The 19,090-nt window shown below is 47.2% G+C and overlaps 2 protein-coding genes across 2 annotated transcripts in view; one reads left to right on the top strand and one right to left on the bottom strand.

Moving 5' to 3' along the window:
• Fdh (alcohol dehydrogenase class-3 Fdh) overlaps positions 1-1,496 on the top strand; it is a 72,528-nt gene extending 71,032 nt beyond the window's left edge. The window contains exon 10 of the mRNA XM_050196344.3: positions 1,151-1,496. Within this exon, the coding sequence (XP_050052301.1) occupies positions 1,151-1,175 (25 nt within the window). The 3' untranslated portion in view covers positions 1,176-1,496. The remainder of the gene's footprint in view (positions 1-1,150) is intronic.
• On the bottom strand, positions 1,468-15,149 carry SP555 (SPRY domain-containing SOCS box protein SP555). The gene is made up of 4 exons (XM_050196357.3): positions 14,507-15,149; positions 10,559-10,777; positions 4,796-5,052; positions 1,468-3,216 (listed from the first exon to the last, which is right to left on the bottom strand). Exons 1-4 carry the CDS (start codon positions 14,636-14,638, stop codon positions 3,111-3,113), a joined length of 714 nt encoding a protein of 237 aa, XP_050052314.1. The 5' UTR covers positions 14,639-15,149; the 3' UTR covers positions 1,468-3,110.
• Positions 15,150-19,090: the final 3,941 nt, after the last annotated feature.

Here is a 19,090-nt window from a genome sequence, read left to right as displayed (position 1 = left end):
TGTTCATTTGGGCTGTTCGGTACATCTTGTCACATTGCAGACTTTTTCACAGCATGACGCAGGACGAAAAAAAGAGGCACAGGACAGAGTGCTGCATAGCATCACTGACATTCTCTCCTGTGCCTCTTTCTTTTTAAAGCATCGCACGCGTAATGTGAAGACGTGGGATCGTTCCCCACCTGCGGCAAGTTTTTTCATCCACTTTCATTGCCATTAATTTATCATTTCTTTAATTCAATTAATTAGTAGAAGTAATTTCCACTATGTTCTTGGTGTCATTGTTTGTTGGCTTCTCATGATATTTCCTTCTTCCTGTGCCACTCTGCTGAAAAAAATCTGCTGTGCAACTAGTGCAGTCCTTAATACTTTTGATGATGAACTCCTCATTGTGATACAAGAGGGCCCCCTTAAAGTCAGTGCATTGACACAATATTCATCACTTGGGTCTTTAATAGCTGATAACACAGCAGGTCAAAAAGATGAGGTACCGCATGACGATTCTACAGATAGCAGATGCCATTCACCGAGTAACTTTCAGGTGCTTGAGAGTTTAAATGTCTTGCGATGTGAATATATATATATATATATATATATATAGTATTTTTTTCCAGTGTAGTATATCTGCAATAGTGAGTTCACCCACTGTTGATAATACGTCTCCATCTTCCCGCAAGCCCTTTGTCTTGTTAGCATATCTGCTGTGTAAGATTATATTTTATATAGTCCTTAACTTCTAGAAACTGTGATCACTGGACATTGTAGGTCTACACAAACCTTCTACATATGGAGCTGCCTAAAATTGAGTTGTAGCATAACACTCGATACAGAGAACTTGATCATCAATTTTCTTTTCAAGATCTGGTTCACTTTTAATTATGGACACGTCTGCACAAGAATTAGGTTGTCATTCCTGCTGCCTTAAAGCTCAAGAAAATTTTTCTCCCCTATTGGAGTCTCACATGCCTATCGGCATTGCTTACGAAATGTGAAAAGATCGAAAATAAACTTTATTATAGCTTTATTTTACACACTTCCACCAGGCGCTGTGTAAAACGTGTGAACAGCGGCAGAGCAGCTACAGTGGCTGGTTTCACGTTTTATTCTTATGCTTAACATGTTGTCAACTGTTCTTTGCTCTCCTCTCTTTCAGAATCCGTTCCGTCATAAACTTCTGAGGCTGCAGCAAAAAAAGGTGCACATTCGTCAGCGTCTTCCAGCGTTATACTGAATGCAGTAAATCCATGTATCGCTCTGGCACAGAGCATCAAACTACTTCATGTCCCAACTGAAAACAAAGGTGGAAGAAGCCACACCCTCAGTTCCGCTGCTTCTGTCCCTTGTTACTCTTATCATTGTGCTTCAATGGATTTTCAACCATCCAGTGCATGGGCCTTGCTTTAACAGTGTCTAGTATGTGGGAATAAGGAGACCTCTTCAGTTGTCATGAGACTGACTCAAACAAACAAATAAATAAATAAACACTTTATTTTCTTTAATATGTTGTTGTGAAGAGATGGCGTCCATGATGATTTTGCTGCAAACCTAATTGGCTTTTGCAGCATAATTGTTAAGTACTTTGCCATAAATAGATGAATAAATACTGTACACACAGCAATGTCATTGTGGGTGACCTGGAGAAAATGTAAACACATGCATCATTATCGAAACTTCGGTTTACTCTTGATAGAATTAGTTACGTTTTCCATTTCAGCTTCATGATGCTCATATGTATGCAGAGAGGTCATTTAGCAGTCTAAATCTGTTGCTCTTTTGCAGTTGCACCGTATAATAGAGCTCTCGGACCATGGTGCACTTTTATAGCACTGCTAAGGTCTTGCACTGTCTTACAAAACTGTACTCGCACAAACACAGCATGCAAGCCTTCACAATCCCCTTTGCATACTTCATCTTAATATGAATGCATTTTATTGCAGGTTAGTGAACACCATTGTACTCATCAGTGATCCTTGTGCAGGTCTGTAGATCAATGCAATTGCATAGTTACTCCACTAAAATGTTCTTGATAGACATTATTTCTGTGGTAAAACCATGTAAATAAATTGAGATGCAGCAGCGACAGTGTAGTTCAGGGATAACTACATGCTAGTGTCCCTGTGACCACCCTTTAGGCAATCGAGCCCAAATACATCAAACAGGACCTCAAAGTAGTTCGCTAATTCAATATATCACAACATGCCAATGTGTTTCCTAACAGCCGCACGTCTACAGTGATTTGCTGCGTGCATTACCAACATCTTCTCTATTGTCACAAATAGGACCCACAAACTGAAACAGCGCGCGCTGGCATTTGGAATGCAATCTGGGCTGGTGTGCAAAGTGGAACGGTACTGCATGATATTTCACTGTGGAATCACCGAGCACGTCAATGCTTCACCACAGGTGCAGTACGTTTTCACTGGACATGTACACCACACTTATCGTACGTACTGATCAGTTGGACAGCATGCACAGCCGCAGTATGGCTGTCACTTATTACATATCAACAAAGATCACATCTAAAAGGAGATGTAGATGCACCACAGGTGTAAACACCTATTCTGTGCATAAATATGTCTTATCTAGTGATTGGGCATGCCCCTGTTGAAAGGAATCGAATTGCTCATTGTGGTGCCAGGTTGACCAGCAGCAGGATGCTTCTCAAGGAAGTCTCCTGCCTCGTCTTTGCTTGCGAAAGGCACCTGAGCAGTGCACTGTCGCTTAGCTGCTTATGGAAAGCACACTTCACAGGTGTAGGTCGCTGTAGTGAATTTCTACTGTTGGGGATATAGGCAAATAGAAATACCTGGCTCATCTATAAGATGAAATTGACATGCACAGTGCAAGTTGAAATTAATATGATTGAACATGCATATAAAAACCAGACTATGCCCGTGTAAGGACGTGCCCACATCGTGTTCTTGTGCTCAATCATAGCGCAGCTCGGTGTCACAGTGGCTTCTGAAAGTTTTCTGGCATCAGGTTTGGTGTTGCGATGAGCCAGCTCGGCTTGATGTCATATTGACTAGTGGGGGCATTTGGCAGCAAACACGCTTTACGTCTAGGGAGGGCATCATGACTAGAGTGTGATGTGATGGCAGGACGAGCTGCCCTCACATGTCCTCTTCATGCAGCAGGTAGCGTTGCAGTCGTGGTGGCAGCCTCAGCTCACGCACGGCATCTGGACCCGCAGTTCGCCGCAGGATCACTGCACGGCAGCTGCATGGCGATGGCACAGATATGACATACCAGCACAAAATTTGCTCGTAAGCTCATCAAAATGCTAGTATATGGGGTGTTTCAGCTAACTTGTGCCAAGTCTTTAAGAAATTGGTTGTGCGCTACCGTCTACCAGAATCAATTTACCGATGGCTTTGCATCACTATGCTACAGTCTCTGGTAAAGGCCTTCAGCAGAGGGTATACATGGGTTCAGTGTGCTCAGTTTAAACAAAACAAAAACGTACACAGTATTTTGTTTTTGTCAGAATTACTGTTAACTTAAAAACATTAAAAGAAAATTTACCCACAGCACGGGAATGGACATTCGGTTGCAAGCCTAAATGTGCTCCGATCCAAAGAACCTGCGAAGGTCACCTGCCCCGCCCAAGCAATCTTTACTCTTTTTTTATGCGAGTCTGTTTTGTCACTGCAACGAAAATGAGAAGGGAGATGTTTGTACATAGAGGGGTCGGGTCCTCGCCATCTCCATACTGGGGCCACTGTGGTTGATAAACTGGGCAAACTCACCGATGGGAATGCAGTGTGGTATCTATCTTGGAATATTTGTGTGAATTGTTGCAGCTTTGTGCCCACGTAATGTTACAAAGTTTCATTATATTTTACGTGGATATCAAATGCATTCTCTCAATTACAGCACAGTCGCATTGCTGCATGTCTTGCCCTTTCTGTGAACTGCTTACTTGTAGCGTTGTTATTCTGTGTATTGGATGAAACTACATTGTTGGAACAGCAGGACGTGTAATTGTAGGGAATGTTTTCGCGCCGTGTTTAGTAAACCCGATAAAAAAAAGGCTTGCACAACAATTTTTCGACCAAAAACAATTGGGTGAAAGCTTATCTAGAAAAATTGTTTACATTTTTGGGGGGGTTGTAAATAAAATACCGAGAATGCTGAACATTAGGTATACTGAATAATGCCACCGAATTTATGCAGAAGGACTGGTGTAGGGTGGCCATCCTAAATGGAACAAATGGCGGCCAGTAACCATAAGCTTGCAAAAATTTTGTCGAATACCTAGTGCAAGCTAACCTGACATAACTAAACATGTAAGCCAGCCTACAACATAACCTATGGAATATTGAATTTTTTCTGCGTTTGAATTAAAATGCGATACTAATTTTTGTGCCCCAATGCGTCAGTATATGTCAACATTGTTTCATCTTGGACAAGTAAATGGGGAGATTTATCCTGGTGCGATTTATGCCCGTGAGCTTTTGTCCAGTTGAGTCCAAGAATGAACACATCTCATTCCAGTGACGATAGGATTAAAACTGCAAGGGCCTGTGGCCAGGCGGCGAAAGGACGCGCGCATTCGCATGGTCGCGCTGCTGAATGGCTGGCGCCAGATGTGGCCGTCACCACAAAACACTACGGTGCCATATTGTGAAATACCTTTGCATGCGCACACTATCATGCAGGGACAGAAATCGGTGCTTAAATAGGAATGTACAAATCTTTTTAACGAACTTAGCCGTGTGTCGCGGTGATGTATGGAGGCACTTCTGCACCGGCAGTAAACTACCGCGCCTGAATAAGCACAAAGCAAGAGACTCGCCGGTCCTGCAGGCCGGCGAAGTCCCTGCGTGCGTTGGCCAGGCACATCTCGGTCTTGGCGGCGGTTGACGAGACGGCCGGGTAGAGGGGCTCGCGCACGCGGTGCAGGTCACGGAAGGCGACGCCCAGGCACACGCCGTCCTTGTAATAGGTGAGTGTGCCGCGCCGCCCGTCGAACAGCATGCCCAGCACGGTCGGCTCGTTCTCGCGGAACGGCCGCGTGAACGACCGCCATCGGCCGTCGTGCCACAGGAGGCCCTGCGACCAAAGACGCGTGTGACGTTCTTCAATCGCAAATAATTGCTATTGCATGAATAGATTAAGCATTGTGCAAACAGGAAGGGATCAGAACGCGAAAATACGGACAGGAAACCACAGTGGCAAGCGCCCTTTTTGTGTATGTGTGTTCTTCAAACCGAACAGCTGGTACACCGGACTAATTGCTCGAGTGCCTGCCCCGTAGAGTTCCCTGTTCGACTCTTGGGACCGCAGGCTTTGAGGAAGAGACCGATTCGCGTAGTAACAAATGAAGCATATCGTAGACTGTTTGGGCAGGCAAACCAAAGTGCCGAGCAGTTAAAGCTTTGGCACGCAAACGGCAACTGTTCTGTTCCGCGTGCCACCACCAGTTGTGCCGTCGTAATTCGCGCCTGCCCTCCACACACCGTAGGCCACCGATCTGAGGAGGAGTACCTAAAAGGCAAATGAAATATCCAATGCTAATTTTATCAGAGACGATGCCAACAGGTGTTCTAGGGTGCGATCTTGTACGCGTTCCAAAATAGAACGGAGGCGGTTCGTTCTTTACGTCACGAAATAGGCGGTATGTTCCGTTCCGTTCGTCCGATAGCAGACGACACGGAATGATTAACAGCAGATATCACGTCACAATAGACGTTATGGCGTTCGGCACGGTTCAAATTGACGAATCGTATTTGGCTCGGTGGAACGAACCGCCTCCGTTCTATTTTGGAACACGTACAATATCGCACCCCTAAAGCACAAAATTCATAATCTCGGACAAAGTTGCAAATTACGGCATACGTACGCAGGTGCTGCTGAGAATTTCACTCGGCTAAACGTGAGTTTAAAGAGTGTACCACTCGATCATGAGAAATTTCCTTTCATGCCGTTTTGCAGAGAAAACGTGTTCGCTTGATCTGCGCTATCGCTTTTCGCGTGTAGAGCACGGTATCTGACGACATATCACTTAACGATCAGCAATTTCCATTGATACCTGTGCAAATGTAAACCGCATACAACTCGAATACCGGACACCACGCTCCTATACTGGCTTTGGAAAAAGGCAAAATGGGTCATCAAATAATATGAAACGGCCGTATATTCAAAATCAAATTATACTGATATATTCTCTACACTCTAAAAAAGTTTACACCCTTTGGGGTGTATCTCTGCCACAACGATAATCGTCATCTGCCTTGCTTGCGCTTCCTTTCTTGAAAACGCCGCGTCCGCTACTTTCCTGTCGGCAATGCTATGTCATGCTGATAACGCGCATGCCGTTTGTTACTGGGAAGTACCGGGCTTGCAGCGTTAAAGAAATGAAATGCGGACAAGACAGATGACGTTTCTTGTTGTGCGGCAAGATACGACTCAAAGGGTGTAAACTTTTCATACACTCCTACACTCTAAAAACAGTTTGCACCCTTTGGGGTGTATATTTGTCCCACAACAATAATCGTCATCTGCCTTGCTTGCGTTTCCTTTCTTGAAAACTCGGCGCTCGCTACTTTCCTGTCGAGAATGCCGCGTCACATTGATAACGCGCGTGCCATTCGTGACTGGGAAGTACCGGGCTCGCAGCGTTAAAGAAAGGAAACGCAGGCAAGACAGATGACGATTATTGTTGTGGGAAAAATATACACCCCAAAGGGTGCAACTGTTTTTAGAGTGTAGGGAAAGTTACACCCTTTGGAGTGCCCCTTCTGCCACACAACGATAATCGTCATCTGCCTTCATGCGTTTCCTTTCTTTAACGCTGCGAGCCTGGTACTTTCCAGTAACGAACGGCATGCGCGTTATCAGCATGATAGCATCCCCGACAGGAAAGTAGCGGGCGCGGCGTTTTCAAGAAAGGAAACGCATCAAGGCAGATGACTATTATTGTTGTGTGGCAGAAGGGGCACTCCAAAGGGTGTAACTTTGCCTAAGAGTGTAGAAACAGTTGCACCCGTTGTAGTGTTTATCTGCCACACAACGATAATCGTCATCTGTCTTGCTTGCGTTTCCTTTCATGAAAACGCTGCGCTCGCTACTTTCCTGTCGAGAATGCTCTGTCATGCTGATAACGCGCGTGCCGTTCGTGACTTGGAAGTACCGGGCTCGCAGCGTTAAAAAAAGGAAACGCGGGCAAAACAGATGACGATTAACGTAGTGTGGCAAATATACACCCCAAAGGGTGCAATTGTTTTTAGAGTGTATATATACTCGCCGTTGGAGTACGTTCACTCTGCTTTTGAAGTCTACGTACGGCTACACTCTAAGAAGAGTTTACACCCCTTGGAGTGCCCCTTCTGCCACACAACAATAATCGTCATCTGCCTTGATGCGTTCCCTTTCTTTAACGCTGCGAGCCCGGTACTTTTCAGTAACGGACGGCATGCGCGTTATCAGCATGACATAGCATTCCCGACAGGAAAGTAGCGGGCGCGGCGTTTTCAAGAAAGGAAACGCATCAAGGCAGATGACGATTGTCGTTGTGTGGCAGAACACCTGTCGGCAATGCTATCATGCTGATAACGCGCATGCCTTTCGTTACTGGAAAGTACCGGGCTCGCAGCGTTAAAGAAAGGAAACGCATCAAGGCAGATGATGATCATTGTTGTGTGGCAGAAGGGGCACTCCAAAGGGTGTGAACTGTTCTTAGAGTGAAGGGGCACGCCAAAGGGTGTAAACTGTTCTTAGAGTGTAGTACGAGAACTCTCAAAAAGGAGTATAATCATGACAAAAGTTTATTCTGCAGCATGAGTTCCAAACACTTTATTTTTTAGAATGTAGATATAGACCGTAAAAATAAGCGCGCTGTATTGTTTGGCGGGAAATGCGTGCGCAAAGCAACCGGATGGGGTAAGCAACGCTATCGTCGAGATCCATATGCCCAACGAATCCAAACACACATTTCAGACTCTTATTAGCTTCATTCTTGTCGGACACACAACTGCTCGTCAGACACACGAGTTTGTTGTTTAGACGCCAAAATCGAAGCTTTATTTTTCAGCTTCAACTTCGACGCTGGAATATAGCGCTTTCCAACGTGAGTAGTAGCCTGGACGTCGCCGTAGTTAATCTCGACTTTTGTGAGAACCCCATTGAAAGCATTAGGAAAACAAAACACTTGTATTCTGCACCTGCTTGCAACAGTGAAAAGCAGGCATATTGTGCGCCTGTAATACGACTGAGCAAATATCGCACATAGTTCTTGGTTGGAAGTTTTAGGGCGAGTCCATATACAGGAACGACCCGTTATAGTGATAGAGAATTCCGTATGCCTTTATAATCGTGTCAGTCTTTCATCACAGTTCCATGCTGCTTGCGGACAATTTTAAGCATTTTCTAATGATCTCGATGGGACAGAGCGTGTCCAACCTTTCTGAGTACGCGCATTAGCGGGTTCCATTTCCGCGAACCTTCCAAGTATACATGAAACCTTGTCATGTTGAAACAGCGCGAAAAAAAAAAAAAGAAACACGAAGAGACAGCGTTGTAGCTTGTTTCCTTAGTGTGTGCTTTTCACGGTTTTTTATCATGTCACTACACCAACTCGCACTTATACTTTTGAAACTGTGTCATCCACTGTAGAGATGTAAGCGGCCGAAAAAAACGTTGAAAATCTCGGAAAGTTTTTTTTTCAACCATAATAAAATTAACAAAAAAAAAAAGAACAGAGCTTCCCTGCGTAATTATTCTGCTGCGATGCGACTCCTATCGACGTATCTAAAAGCATCTGGATCCATCCACGTGGTGGCAAGAACTTTGCTTTAACCAACCCTTGAGTCTTCTCGCCTGTCGCGTAATGCAGATTCCCCTTCTTCTGCAGCATGTGAAACAAATTGGCCCGAGTTAGTAAATCTGCACACCAATCTACGCAAAAGGCTCGCAGGGGGATCGGGTACAAAAACTTGTATACATGCACACGAACCTCAATCTCCGGAAGGCTTCGTGCGCTGCACAGCGAAGCCTTGATAGTACACTGTAGCGTTGACGCATCAAGCGGAAATGAATCGGACACAGATTGATACAAATGTCGATGTTGACGTCTTGATGTGAAATGTGCCTAGATTTGAACCCGGAAGCTCTGCTGATACTTTTGTGATGCAATAATGTAACAATTCTTTTCAGTGTTAAAGAAATGCGTCGGCTTTTTAATAGCTCTAAGTGCAATCGTCTTTCCTTTTTCAATTTTTCGTATATTTGTGGGGGAAAAAATGAAAGGAACCAGTTTTTTTTCACGCCCCTCAAAATTTCATGAAATTTTACATCTCTGTTCCACTGGAGAAAGTGTTAACGAATTCCTGTGAGCTGCGAGTTAAGAAATTTCATAAACCAAAGGCTTCGTGCAGTGCGCAAGCTCTGCTGTATACGGCGTAGTTCTGCGTGTTCATGATTTGGCCTACGCAAGAAATATCCCATATAGATGTCCCGTTCATGGCAGAGCGGAGAAAGCTGTTTAAAAAATTAAATTACGGGGTTTTACGAGCCAAAACCAATCTGATTATGAGGCACTCCGTAGTGGGGGACTCCGGAGACGTGGACAACCTGGGGTTCTTTAACGTACACTTAAACCTAAGTACACGAGTGATTTCGCATTGCGCCCCCACCGAAATGCGGCCGCCGTGGCCGGGATTCGATCCCGCGACCTCGTGCTTAGCAGCGCAACACCATAGCCACTAAGCAACCACGGCGGGTACAGACGGCTGTCGCCGTATCGATCAGTGTTGATGCTGAGCTCACCTCCAGAGGAAAGTTAGGGCAGTCATATTTTGCGTCAATAATGTAACTTCACGTTATCCCCAACTTGATCTGTTCCGGCCCTCTTCGCCAATCATGTGACCTTCCGATTGTGTGTCTCTCTCTCTCTCTCTCTCTCTTTTTTTTTTTTGCTGTTAGAGGATGCGTAACATTTTGTCTTATTTCTTTTTTTAGTGAATAGCTGTCGGTCATTATTAATCACGGCACAAAATACCTATTACGTATCAATTAAAAAATTGGCTGAAGGCTTAGCTTGGTTAAGCCTGGAATATTGCGAAAGCAATACCCTTGGCTGCGCCTTGGTTCGGCTGATGGTGTGGACATGGTTGCCCTTTGCTAAACTTATGGCTATACATCATCCGACATAGCGCAAGGCAGCGCGCCGACCACTGCGAGGAGCCGAGCTGTAGCCCCATTTATCCTCCTAGCGTGACGTCACACCAGCGAGCGCCCTCTCTCGGTAGCGCCGCAGCAGCGGCGCGCAAGGCTTCGCCTCCACCATCGATGGCGTGAGCTGGGGCCCCGTCTCTCTGTCTGGCGTGACGTCACACGGTCACGTGACGCGCAGCTGTGTAAGGAGGCGCCACCACCACCGATGGGCCGAAAGTATTGCTTTCGCAATAAAAAAAAGTGATACATGGTCTTTGCCCGTGTTTCTCTTTCGCCAGCCCTCTGACACAAGTGCAAAGCGAGTGTTGCAATTTGGGGTAAGAACTTTCTTTGGAGTCCGACCTGTGCTACAGAATACCAGTTGCTGGCGGAGTAGCAGCCTCACCTTGTGCGAGAGCCCCCATCCGTGGTTGTCTTGTCCGAGCAGGTCGAGGAAGGCGTTGGCGTGCAGCCGTGCCTGCGCCGTGCACAGGCCCCACATCATGCTGGTGCCAAAGACGCGATGCGACACACGCACTTCCCAGTAGCTGCGCCGGTCCCTCGCCAGCGGACTCGCGCTCCGCACGCCCGCCGTGCCGCTGCTCCAACGAGGGTGGAACTGCGCCTGCGCACGTGGAACACAGGCTTCGCTGAAACGATTTATTAGGAGCATTTCATTTTGCAGAGATGTGGAAATCTTGGCTATGAGGCACGCTCTGCAACATGACTTCAGACGCCAATGTTTTCTTTTACTGCGAGAATTTTTCGGAGAAGTCTGCGCCGAGCCATGGGCGCGCGTTTTAAGCAATCAAGCGTTGCTCCGTGTGCTCCCTCTCTGGCACTTTTCTTGAGCCTGTCTCAGAGTGCCACTCGTTGTTTTTCTCGCTATCTCCGTCTTGCTATGCGGCATCTTCAAAACTCATGAACCGCGACTGTTCCAGGCGCTCGGTGTTCGATGGCATGCAAGACCAGCTCAGTATCTTGCTGCCAATGTCAGAGCGCTTCCGCTGTAGGCGTCTCGACGGTGCTGTGACGTCACGGGCGCCATTCGAGGATATTGCTACCGCCACCGGAAAGATCGCGGGCCCTTATTTGAAATGATGACGATTAGTTATTGCAGGTTTGTCCACTCTTATAGCAAACAATTAGTATTCAGTGTGATAAACAGCTTTCTTTTGCTTTATGAGAAAAGAGCGGCCGATATGACGCCTATAAGAATGTGGGAATTACGGATTTTCGTATTTTCTCGCGCTTCTCCGCGTGCCCCGCAAGCGAGTACAACAGACGCCTTCCTCCCGTCTTCCCGTGTGGGGAGCCAGGCGGCTTCACCTCTGGAGACAGGGCCATCATGTAAACCGGTCGCAAACGTAGACGACCACGTGGCTGCGGATAATAGCAATGTAGAACGTCCGAAAGCACCAGTCTGGAGGCTTTCTTACGAAGCCTATATCTCTGCTGTGAGCACTTGACTATACTTGCTTCCCTCAAGAGTGTACGACACTGCATACTTTACGCACTGCGCTCGAAGTCTGCTTTAGGGGTCCATTAGTGAAGCATAAATTGCGAAGCTTTAAAACTCCTTCAACGTCACCTGCGGTGCATTGTAGAAAGTCGAGCGATCAAAGTCATGCGTGCTCTTCTGCCTCTGGTCTTTCATAACATGGGCTTCTTGAAAAGAGTATTGCATACTCTAGTGAGAAGTCCAGTTATATACACTGGCTAAAACCGACATTGGTTAAGAGTGCCTGCAGATAGCACTGTCGTCTGTTAATCTGCGCATTATCAACGCGGGCCCATAAAACACTGGCTTATACTATATGCCAGCTAATATGATCACTTACGGGTAAAATATAATCTTTTTTAGCGTTTTTTTTTCGGAAATCAAGGATGTACAAATTCAGCAAGAAATATTGCCGCAGTAAATTTTCCACAAAGATCACCGACGATTACGACACTCCCGGATGAGAAATTTGAGCGCAGCTGCATACTATACGTGTTTTCATTTCGCGATATATTGGTTGGCGCGGTCAATCGGTCTCGTGCGGCACGTTGCAAACGAAGCGAAGTGTGGTGCGACTGCCTCGCTAATCGGGAGACCGCGAGAGTAAGCGCGTGAGTGAAGCATGGGCTCGGTTCACAGCAGCCACCGCAGAGAACCTCTGCTCATGCAGCGCTTCGTTCAAATACAGATGCGCGCTACTACGGCGCCATATCGCAGCCATCATCGCCGCAAAGCTCCTCGTGCGCGGCACTACGCTTCTCTTCTCGCGCTTTCACCATACCCTCCTCCTCCGCTTTCCTCATCGCTGTCGCCGCTTCTTTTTCATCCCCCCGCTGCGCTCACCCAACCACGGTTACCAACCCCGGTTACTACACAAGATGGTGTTCAGCATGCTTTGAGTGGTGGTTATTTGTATCGCTATGCTGCACCGTACGCGAAAGCCAACCGGTACTTCGAGCGCACTCCCTCAAGGACCAGTTCGGAACACCGTGCAGCGTTTGCGACCACGCAGAGGCTCAGCGACTATCAAACGACAGCGCCTGTGTCTTCGACCAGAGGCGCAGCGTCTCGAACGCTATAGCTGCCACGAGGGGAAAATGCGTGAACGCTTCACCGTGCCACTGTACGGTACAGTAGCACCGTGTGGTTTTCACCGATGCGTTAGACTGCAGTGTCTTCAGAATCGGCACAGGAAAGCGGTTTGACAGTCATAACGAATCGCGGTTAGTTCCCAAAGGATGACAAGCGCATTATGACGTGCATGGGAAAAACAGACATGGTGGTGATGGTTGCCATCCGCGTGCTTTGTTTTAAGACAACACACAAAAAAAGCGGAGTTTTCAGGATGAGCTCGGGCAGTATAGCATCGTACTTTGTGTATAAACAGTGATAAACCAATGGCCTTACTGAACGCTTCAACCGTACCGCTTCAACCAGTAGAGCCACCAGCACTCGGTAACTTAGACGTTGTGCTATATGGCTCCAGATCGATCAGTTATGACCACTTAGTGTTTCATGCACGCAAGACGCAGTACACGACCATTTTTAACATGCCGCCCACGTTGGAATGCGGCCACTATATATGCACGACCGGCAATCGAACCTGTGATTTCGTCCTTGGCAGCAGAACGCCACGGCCACTGAGCCTCCGCGAGAGGTCTCCGTGGGTGTGCATTTGAGGCCGTATGCTTTTCTTGACTTGTCTAAGAGGAAAGACCCGCCGTGGTTGCTCAGTGGCTATGGTGTTGGACTGCTGAGCACGAGGTCGCGGGATCGAATCCCGGCCACGGCGGCCGCATTTCGATGGGGGCGAAATGCGAAAACACCCGTGTACTTAGATTTATGTGCACGTTAAAGAACCCCAGGTGGTCGAAATTTCCGGAGCCCTCCACTACGGCGTGCCTCATAATCAGAAAGTGGTTTTGGCACGTAAAACCCCATAATTTCATTTCTAAGAGGAAATTATTTTACGTATACAGAGGATGCAGCTGGAATTGAAGCTATTCCCATGCATGTTGCCACAGACACCATAGAATAAGAAGCAGATTCACCGCCACGTGGACTTGATGCTGATGGTCGCGCGATTGTTTCAGTTTCCGAGTTTTGATCGACATCTGTCTTGACACGAAGTCGAAAAGTTCTCGTCATGCTGCCGAGACAAATTCACCTGAACACCTAACAAAAACACCCGCCGCGCAACAATTTTCTGCTCGTTTTGGTCGCTAAAAGATTTGACGCCGAGTCACGGCCACGATGGGCACGCTGCGTCGAGTTCACATTGACGTTTCGCTGCTGTCTGCGCGGTGTTAGAAGTCTGGCCAATCAGATAGCACTTTGATTAAGCTGTCTGAGCCACAACATGCCTGTAGAAACAATTGTGGAGACCTTATATTCGACAAACGTCATAAAAACCGCTTATAATAATATATTGTTACAATTAAGTCTACTGACGTCGAAAGGAAAGAGCCATCGTAGCGAAGAGGATGATGTCGTTCAGCGCGCGAGCTGTCCACCATTTTGCTCGGTGTCCTTGCATCTCAGTGTAAATACATCATGTGAGTAGTCGCACGTTGTGCTTTACTTGCGTAACAATATTACTACTCACGCGCGGTTTCCGTTGTTGTTTGTGCCGCGTCACTGTATACATTGCAGCAGCCTCTAGCACCGCTATAAACTCGACCGCAGCAACACCGAGCTACAAACCCTTCGTCCAACAATACTACATCATGTGTCCTGGAATCATTGAAACACGAATGCTCCACAAGCGGCAGTGGCCGGTTGTTGCTGCACACAACCATGCAGCGCCCGCCCGCCGCGCACTCGAATGAAAGCGTGGGTCTGCAAGTCGCTTACCTGTTGGGGTCCAAGCAGCACCACTTCAGGCGACTTGTGCGTCGTGCTCCAGGCCCAGCCGGGGTCCTCGACTCCCCAGTTCCACGGTTCGAGCCGGCCATCGATGTCACCTTGGCCGTCGGCGTCCTCCATGGCTCTGTGAACGGGGCGCTGTACTGGCTCGGCGTATAGCGGCGCTGCTCAGCGCGTTCCGTTAGGAACGAGCCCGCACGCCCCTCCTCGATATCGACCGTTGGCTCCCCATCTGCCGCTGGCCCGCGCTGGACCCCTCGACAGAGCGCCAGCTGTCTCTCGGCGGGGGAAGACGGCGTAGCGGGTCCCGCGCGTGCCGCGTATTCACCCCCGGCCCCCTTTTTTATAACGGTGACCCCCCGCCACCATACTTCCGTCCCGCTGCCACGCGCAGTCGATCCCCAATCCTCCCTCCGCGTTTTTTTTTTTTTTTATTGCGCGTTTTTATTTGAGCGGGTTGCTCGAGCAGCCGGTAGCTTGCGTAGACAGCGGTACGTGCGCTCATAGCGCACAACCCGAAGCTCGTGGTTAGTTTATCTGCCGTGGCTGTTGGCGCACGAATCTGTGCGACGTTTCTCGCGGGCGCGCTGCAGGGATCAGCTGATAACGAGAAGCCCCGTGGCGATCAAGCGCCCTGATAACATTATGCGGGCGCAGGGCACATGTATGAGAGACACTAGGTTCATATACTACGTCCGCGTCCGTGGCGACCGCGCGCAATCTGCCCGGACATTTGCCGGTCAATGGCTCGGTGTTGCCGAAATCAAAAGAGGTGAGATAGCAAAGAAGTAGAATGTGTAAAAGAATAATGAAAATTCAGTTATGAAGTTTTACTTGCCAAAACCACGATCTGATTATGAGACACGCCTTAGCGGGGGACTCCGGAAATTTGGACCAGCCGGGGTTCTTTAACGTGCTCCTTAACTTGCATTCGTTCTAAGGGCATGCCTGCTCGAATAAATTAGGAACAAGTTGTGCCAGAATTTAGTTCCGTCCCGCCGCGGTGGTTTGGCGGCTATGGTGTTGGGCTGCTAAGCACGAGAAGTCGCGGGATCAAATTTCGGCGAGCTGTCTCGCCCTTGTCCCGCGCACTGGGGGCACCTTAAAGATCCCCTCGCGGCCAAAATTAATCCGGAGTCCCCCACTACGGCGTGCCTCATAATCAAATCGTGGTTTGCGCACGTAAAACACCATAATTCAGTTTAGTTCTGGAGCAGTATGTTCAGGAATAAGTGATATAACAAATAAGCAGCTTTATTTCTGGAATAAGTTCGTTGCGCGTTCATAACAAATTCATGAGAGCGACGGGCAAATTTCAGTCCGCGGAGTTCGAATGGGTGCAGGCGTTGCTTGTGGTCAGCTGCAGTTAGATATGTACAGCTTCACCACACTCAGAACGTCGCATCGCGTGTTGCTATGACGTCATGACGTGACTGAAACGTCTTCTCAAGGTCGTGTAATTCGTGGGAAGCTTTACAATACACGATCCGTACTCAAGAGCACCGGGCGTCTAGACGCCTTGTACTCAAGTTGCGACCCGGGAAGGTCAAGGAAAGCGGTAAAGAGTGCAGTGCGAATGAGTCGGGACGTTTTCTTGACATGTAACGGTGTAGTTTACACGCGCAGATGTAATAGAATTACTGGTAAACGAAAAGTCGTTCTTGTTGCCGCTTGTTAAAGGGAGCACCCAATCTCAAAGAAACAAAATATATTTTTTTTCCCCTTGCGGTAGCGACTGTGCTCCCGCGAGTTCGTACCACGTTTCCTCGCTGCGTCGTTGTGCAACAACGAGGGGGGGGGGGGGGGGGGGGGGTACGTACACAGTGCGGGCCATGCCACGCGCCTGGCGAGCGCGGGTGGAGAGAAGCTCGCCTCTCTCCATCCGCGCTGCGATCGTTCCTCCTCACCGGAAAAACGTTCAGGGGTGCGAAACCTCGCCGTGGCTCACCTTCCGCTACTTCCCGCGCGTTCCGTCTTCTTCCTAGGGCGTAGCAAGGGTGTGCGTCTTTTCCTCCGCCACTACATTTCCTCCCACGCACCATACTGCCAGATATTGCGGGCAGCTGACCACACGATCGTATGCATTAATGTTAATTGTGTACAAACCTCGAACGAGGAGTAATTTTGATACGATTGCTGCTTTCTGGACATACATAAACGTTTGCCTTCGTAGTCCGTACCGTCGTGCTTGTTCACGGCGTTTTCCTTAGTAACACGTTACAAGTCGTTCTTATAATATATTGCGTTCTGGCTGTCTTGGTTTATATTTACCGCAGCTCATCTGTCCTTATTTATTTAAACGTTGTGTCTTTTGTGTTCGTCAACTGTGCTGTCAGTCTACTATCCAGCGCTGTTGTTCCCGGGGTCGAGGGGACAGGAATGTTCGCTCGCATCTTAAGTTTGCGCCGCGAGGCCAGTCTCCTCAAGGCCAGTATGCGCGCGCGCTTATACCCACGTACGTCACACGGACGGCTATGTATTATTAACCCTTCGTGTATGTAGCAGCGACGAGCCAAGCTCGACATTCTAGTTCTGCCGAATTATGAGGACAACAAATCTAACTTGTCATTTTTTATTTGGTCAAAGCAATAATCACATTTAAGTTCACTCTTACGTCAAAAATAGACACGTACCAGAGAGTGACGTTAGATCAATATATCTATATTAGCCTTCGAATATACGGATTATTCTTGTGCGTACTAGTGGACGCTTTCGATCAAGCCCTTTTTCGAGGTTTTTTTTTCCCACAGCCCATAACATCATTCTCTTCCGACGTTGATGTTGAAAATTAAATTGAATCAATTGAATAGTCGGCGTGTTCACGCATGACCAAAGTCAAAACTAAAGTTCATATCCCCTTTGCATCGACTATTTTAGATGACAGCTGTTGCTTTGGCTATCCGATAACCTATCTTTAGTACCATTTTGTCAAAGGAATCGAGAGTTTGCAAATAAACCATGCTATTACTACTTGGAATAAAACAAGATCAACGCTTTGAATTGCAATAACACATTTTTGGTTTGTTCCCGACTTCATCATATCACAGTTTCCGTAGGCAAACTAAGAAAGTTGGTATTTTTACATCTTTTCTTTTGCTTCATTATTTTTGCCCGATTCAGTAGGTAAAACGTTAATCGGTCATGATCACTATTTCCTCTTGGGCGCATCAATCAAAATATAGTATTTATGCGCGTACTTCTTTACCTGTACAGTGTCAATTAGTCTCCCATACTTTATGCATTATGATTTGTGTCGGTCTGTTCATAGGCGCAGTTTACAACATTATGTGCCAGAGCATTCATCAGTATACTTACATGTTCTGAAATGCCCGCTGACTCCGAACAAGCATTTAAGTATGAAAACGAACGATTGCTTCTGTACAGGAACTTGAAGAAGCTTTCGTTTGTCATGTGAACGATTGAGTGTCGCTTTAGGGCTCATACTACGGAAAAATAAAAAATAAAACAAACAAAGCTACACGAGCCACATCGTAATTCATGGTCAATCCCCCACTGTGGGTATGCGCAACAACAACAACAACAACGTAATTGTGGTTGTCGGAGCAGAATGTTTCGTTCCTCTGGAAGTGTGCTCACTCGTCTTCAAACGTGCCCAGTTATACCTGCCCGGATCAGGTAGATTCATGCGACGCAGACGCTATGCTGCCGCTGACGTGTCATTATGATATGCACAATGATTTCACTAGTACATGTCAGTTGCGCTCTCAATACAAATAAAATCGATTTAAGTTGTATCAAACTTATTAAATGCTGAGAATTGTCTCAGTATACTAAAAACGCATTTAAAAAAGCTTCCTGTGCGTTCGTAGCACTTTTTTTTTTCGCATGCGCGTCACAAAAGAACGATCGAGGGCGTTCGTCCAAAAGCCCTGAAGTAGAATTTATTTAATACTAGCTGACGTAATCATCGTTAACGAGAGTCGTGTGAACTTTGCTACGTTTTCTGCCAAATGGACGGGCAACTGAAGTAGAGTGCAGTTCCCACTCCTTACCTGAAAGCACGGATGACAGTAATCGAAGTATATGCAAACGACAGGCTGTCTGCGTCGTCCTTCTCCACTTCTCACCACCCAGGTCTCGTGCACAGTGTTATTTATATGCTAGGCATTCTTTTGCTGAACGCATTGAAATGACATGAATACATTATTTTAAGACAGGCGAACACATAAAACACTGACAAGTTTCACGTCGTTCTGTCCAGTCGCTCTTGCCATAATGAGTACGAAAAAAATAATAATCAACAAATGTACAATAGGCTTGGGTGTTCCTCCAATCCACAGTGCTAGAAAAGAAACATTTTTGTCATTATTTTTTACAATTATACACACCTCTAGAGGCAAAACGGAGCTTTCGAGGGGGACACATCCAAGGTTCAATTCCAAGCTGGACCAGCAAGCACCCAGTATTCCCTCTCTTAGTGACTGTAACGTCGTACCATTCTTGGTGTACTGGAGAAGAACGAACAGTATGCCTGCTTCGAGAAAGACGACGACGACGAGTTTGGTCGAAGCCTTGTGCCTTATCTATGTATTGCCTGAGCTGTGTGACCTC

Source organism: Dermacentor andersoni, chromosome 1, assembly GCF_023375885.2.
Source record: "Dermacentor andersoni chromosome 1, qqDerAnde1_hic_scaffold, whole genome shotgun sequence".
NCBI lineage: Eukaryota > Metazoa > Arthropoda > Arachnida > Ixodida > Ixodidae > Dermacentor > Dermacentor andersoni.
This window is presented reverse-complemented; position numbering and strand designations above follow the sequence as displayed.